The following is a 5,850-nucleotide window of genomic DNA, read 5'->3' on the forward strand; positions in this document are numbered from 1 at the left end:
GGATTCGAACTCCACCTTGTATTTCAAATCTCTCATAGCAAATTTCAAACCTTATGAACTTCGCTAGTCCAAAATTATGAAGCGAGGTTCAAACCTCATTCAATTGAGTCTCAGCATTTGAGCTTAATTAGAGGAATGACATTCGTTATTACATGAGGTTCGAATCAATCTCAATCGAGTCTCAGCATTTGAGCCTAATTAGAGGAATGACCTTTGTTATTAGATGAGGTTTGAACCAATCTCAATCGAGTGAATGACCTTCGGTATAAGACGAGGTCCGAATTCAATCTCAATCGAGTCTCAGCATTTGAGCCCAATTAGAGGAATGACCTTCATTATTAGACAAGGTTCGAACCAATCTCAATAGAGTGAATGACCTTCGTTATAAGATGAGATTCAAACTAATTTTGGCTGAATCTCAAAATTTGAGTTTTAATCGAAATAGCGACCTTCGTCATTTTTGACTTAGGAACAAGAATAAATCTCATTGAATGATGTGGCAGCCTTCGACAGTTCCCAGACTATTGATCCCTAGGGATCCATCGCTTCATTTCATCAACATTAAGTCTTGTGTACTTAATGCGTCACTTCGAGTCACGTCCTTGTCGGCATTAATTACGAAAGCAATTGATTATGTCGCTTTGTTCTATGCGCCCTTTGGCGGTTCAGTGCTCAGGGATTCGTGTAACGAATCCTAGCCAATTGGTTGGCTCCTTTGCCTATAAATAGGCAATTGCTTTTCGAGAAAATCCATCTTCCTCCTCTGTGTCTTGTTTCAAAATGACTCAGAGGGGTCTCTGTATTTTAAGGTTCCCATCTTCGCTTCCTACAAATTTCTAAGTTTTCTATCTTCGATGATCCTCGCAAGTGAGGTAGGCAAAGCTGATGACATTGTCACTTCAGGTAACACTTCTGCTCCGATCCTTGGTCTGATGGATACTTGTTTTGACATGCCACGCACCCCCAAGCATGCAGTCCCTTTTCTGGACTTTAGTCTATATGGAAGCTTCGCAGACTCAGTGAAGTGCTTCTTTTCGGAAGAGTCAACAACAATGTTAGGGTGGCCTTCATGTTCTATGGAGATAGGAGAAGTGCTGATCCTATGCTCAGAGCTTGTGGTGTTTTTATTAGTAGTCTGCTTACCCAAGTAGGTAGGCTGTGCTACAAGCACCCAAGTTAAAAGTTGGGCATGGGGAAGACTTCATGCCCATGAACGGAAGATGGAACTTCAACAACAAGAATAGTGACATTGTTGCGGACGAAGCTCGTAGTGTAACTTCGAAGGTCGTTGAAAGACTTGTAACTGAACTTCATATTGTAGTCCAAGTGTCATTGAAAGAACTTGTCTGAACTTCATATTGTAGTCCAAATGTCATTGAAAGAACTTGTAACTGAACCTTGTAGTGTAGTTCGAGTCTTCTAAGTTCAATCTATGTACTTTGACTTCTTGTACTTTCAATTATATATGAATAAAATTTATAATTTTATCCACATATTTTTTCTTCCTCTTTGTTTAATCAAAAAAACTCAACTTAGGATTTTTAGCAAACCCTCAGCTATCAACGGACTTGAGTTATCTTTACCAACTGCTGTTTGAGTTGGACTAGCTATATTTTTTCTCTCAGTATGATGAGTTATCAAAGAGTTTCTTTTAGGCTTTAATGCTAAGATTTCTCTTTTATCCTTAGCCTCTTTTAGGCTTCAGATCAAATGTAGGATAACGAAGTTTGAAATATGACTAAGTGTTAAGAACAAAGCTCAACACATAGCAATCGAATTAGTAAAACGAACTTCATTTGTAAAGAATGATGATGTTGGAAAGATCAAGTTATTCAATGACTTAGAATAGCAACGATAAAGAAAACAAAGGCACATCACTTGGTAGGCCAAAGTTGGAAAGTGCACATCATTTGGGAAAACGACGACATTAGGAAAATCACATCGTTCAGTGACTTAAAAGTATGACGATGTTGATAGAAACGAAGGCACATCACTTGGTAGGCCTAAGTTAAAAAACAAATGTCATTTAGAAAAATAACGAAGTTAGGAAAATCACATCGTTCAGTGACTTAAAAGTATGACGATGCTGATAGAAACGAAGACACATCACTTGGTAGGCCTAAGTTAAAAAATGAATATCATTTGGGAAAATAACGACGCTAGGAAAATCACATCGTTCAGTGACTTAAAAGTATGACGATATTGATAGAAATGAAGACACATCATTTGGTAGGCCTAAGTTAGAAAACGAATGTTATTTGAGAAAATGAAGACGTTAGGTAAATCAAATATAGTAACACATCACATAGTAGGTTACTATTGGAAAGATATTTTTGAATAAGGGTTAAACAAAGACTGTCAGAGGTAATCATTAACATGATAGTTTTGTGATCCCACTATCCTATTGAAGAGGATTAGTGAGGGAAATTTAGAAGAAACGAAGTAAGGAAACCATTAACTTTATTTGCTTCTTCTCCTGCCATGAGATGCATTTGACCATGGGGTCCATGGGTAATATTTTTTAGAAATTTACCATTGATAGGCATCATGAGTTTGTCGCCGTCTTGAGTGATAAGAGGATAGGCTCCATTTGAGTAGACAGTTTCTACCACAAACGGCCCCTCCCATTTTGGCTCGAACTTTTCCTTCTTTTTGGAATTCAAAATCATTGAGCGTCGGACAATAAGGACCAAGTCACCTTCCTTAAATGTGCGGTATCTAACCTTTTTATCGAATGCTCTGGAAATCCGAGCTTGATAAAGCTCGATGTGTTGTTGAGCCAGTAGTCGCTTTTCATCTAGCACTTTCAGTTCTTCAAGATGTCGGCGATGACTTTCTTCCATTGTCATGCCAGTCATAAGTGCTATTCGCAGAGACGGAATTTGAATTTCCAATGGTAATATAGCTTCACATCCATATACCAAGGAATATGGTGTCGCTCTTGTCGGCGTGCGAACCGTTGTGCGATAGGCCCACAAACTTTGACCCAGTTTTTCATTCCAGCCTCTTTTGTTCGTTGAAACCACCTTAGTGAGTATTCTGATGATGGTCTTGTTGAAAGATTCTGCTTGCCCGTTAGCAGTAGGGTTATAAACTGTTGAAGCTAAATTCTTGATCCTGAATTTATCACAGAATCGAGTAAATGCTTGACTAACGAACTGAGGCCCATTGTCATAGACGATACACCTCAGAATGCCGTATCTGTATATGATGTGATGTTTTAAGAAATTAATAACATCACTCGTCTTAACCTCTCTCAACAGGATTGCTTCCCATGTTTCAAACATCCATGAAGTGGCTGACGGGTGAAGATGTTTGGGCGGCTGATACATGTAATTAGCACGTATCTGGCAGGCGTGGCATCATTTGGTATAAGTGACAGTGTTCTGTACCATATTAGGCCAGTAATAACCCAATCTGCATAGTCGGTCCCACAATTTAGGGCCGGGCTAATGAGCTCCACAGATGCCATCATGAGCTTCCTTAAGAGCTTCTTTTGCCTCTCTACTTGACAAACAGCGAAGAAATAGCCCGTCATAAGACCTTTGGTATAAAGTCTGGGATTAGGAATCGTAATAGAATCTAGGTGCTCGTTTACGAATAGATTCTCTTTCCTTGATGTCTTCAGGCAATAAGCCATATAGGACATAATCAATAATCGAAAATTGCCAATCCTTAGGTTCGAGCGTTGTGGGCTCATCTTCAATCACGTTGATTTGCAACACATACTTTGACTTGAACAAATGTTTGCTCATCACAGTGATTTGTTAGGCAGCTCTCTCAGGTAGAGCCAACGTGGCTGCAAGTGACGCCAACGCGTCAGCATAAGTATTCTTGAGACGGGGTACATAGTCAATGTAGAAGCCCTCAAATGAATCAGCCAACATGATCGTTGCGGTATGATAAGGAATGAGGTCTTCATTCCTAACTTCATATTCTCCCTTCATCTGATTAACAATAAGTTGCGAATCGCCATATGCTATTAGGTGCTTCACCCCCAGCTGTCTAGCTATATCAAGCAAGGCCGACCAATAAAGCATTGTATTCGGCTACATTATTAGAGCATAGTTCTATTAGAGAAACAGCTCGTGGTAGCACATGATTTTATGAAGAGATAAAGATTACTCCTACTCCGGCAACAACTCGACCAGCAAGACTTGCTCTTGCTGCACCATCAAAATATAGTTGCCATACCTGCTCTTTAGAAACAACATTAGCTTCATACGTCTCATCTGGTATGTCCTGATACGATTCCACCTTCCCCTTCAATGGATGGTTGGCCATAAGGTCACAAATAGCTTGACCTTTTACTGTCTTTTGAGGTTTGAAATGAATATCATATTGGGAGAGTAACAATACCCATCTAGCGAGTCGCCAGTTCAACGCGCTGGGTTGTGTCATGAATACCCGAATAGGATTGGTCTGGAAAATGATATGTATGGTTTGCCCAACCAAATAATATCGCATCTTCTGGACTGTGAATACTAGTGCCAAACATTCTTTCTCAATAAGAGGATAACGAGGTTCAGCACCCGATAAAGTCCTACTAAGATAGTAGATAGCTTGCTCATGGCCATTTTCATTATCTTGTCCTAAGAGTCCTGCCAATGCATGATCTATAACCCGGATATATATCAAGAAAGATTTACCTAACTTCGGTGCAACCAATATAGGCAGATTAGAGAGATATTGCTTAATCTCCTTGAATGCTTTCTGGAAAGCTTCATCCCATATAAAGGATATTCCTTTCTTCATTAGCCTTGAGAATGGTTGACATTTGCCTGATAGGTTAGAAATGAACCTGCGAATATATGTCAATCACCCTTGTAAACCCCGAAGCTCTTTGATATTTCTAGGAGGTGACAGCTCTCGGATGGATTTGACTTTGTCTGGGTCAAGACGAATTATGTTAGCTGTGACCACGAACCCAAGGAATTTACCGTTAGTCATTCCTAAAAATGACTTGGTCGGGTTCATCTTAAGTTGATGTGTCCACATGAGGTCAAACATTGTTTTCAAGTCGTGTAAATGATTTTCCTTGTCATGACTTTTAACGACCAAGTCATCCACATAACATTCTACAGTCTTCCGTAGATGTCTTTTAAAAATGGAGGTCATGGAACGTTGGTATGTAGCACCAGCATTCTTCAATCCAAAGGGCATTACTATATAGCAGTATATCCCTAAAAGTGTTCGGAAGAACGTGTGCTTTTCGTCATCAGGATACATCTTGATTTGGTTGTACCCTGAGAATCCATCCATAAAAGACATCCTTTCAAACCCGCACGTATTGTCAATAATAACGTCCATGATGGGTAAAGGAAAATCATCTTTAGGACAAGCTGAATTCAAGTCTCAGAAGTCAATGCACACTCGAATCTTCCCATTCTTTTTCAGAACAGGGATAATGTTAGCTACCCAATCAGGGTGTCGCTCTTCGCGAATAAACCCTGACTCAATAAGCTTGACTTCAGCTTCAATTACTTCTATAATTTGGGGCAAAAATCACCTTTGCTGTTGTTTAACAGGCTTGACGTCTGGCTTAATATTTAAGCGATGCATAGCCACTTAAGGATTGAGACCAGGCATATCCCCATAATTCCAAGCAAAAACGTCAATATACTCTCGCACTAGAGTAATGAGTTCTTCTTTTTCTTCTGGTGATAAGCTATCACTTATGAATATGGGTTTTGGGTTAATCTCGTCTCCCATGTTCACTTGAATCACTTTGTCGTCAGTAGGAGGTTCGCGTTGTTTGAAGCGGTGTTCCCACTGTTGGCCCTCTTATTTTGATGATGGTCTTACAAACAATTTACGACTAATGATTGTTTTTAGCATGTCGGTCTCATA

At 39.6% G+C, this 5,850-nt stretch overlaps 1 protein-coding gene across 1 annotated transcript; it reads right to left on the minus strand.

The window, feature by feature from the left end:
• Window positions 3,768-4,755, minus strand: LOC109831104. Its single transcript, XM_020398443.1, has 2 exons — window positions 4,126-4,755; window positions 3,768-4,049 (listed from the first exon to the last, which is right to left on the minus strand). Exons 1-2 carry the CDS (start codon window positions 4,753-4,755, stop codon window positions 3,768-3,770), a joined length of 912 nt encoding a protein of 303 aa, XP_020254032.1.

Source organism: Asparagus officinalis, chromosome 2 (assembly GCF_001876935.1).
Source record: "Asparagus officinalis chromosome 2, Aspof.V1, whole genome shotgun sequence".
Classification (NCBI taxonomy): Eukaryota; Viridiplantae; Streptophyta; class Magnoliopsida; order Asparagales; family Asparagaceae; genus Asparagus; species Asparagus officinalis.

Coding starts and splice junctions, on each gene's coding strand:
- LOC109831104 (XM_020398443.1), bottom strand. CDS start 4,755: ATGAAGAAAGGAATATCCTTTATATGGGATGAAGCTTTCCAGAAAGCA. Junction 4,050..4,125: donor GAGTTGTTGCCGGAGTAGGA/GTAATCTTTATC, acceptor CTAATAATGTAG/CCGAATACAATGCTTTATTG.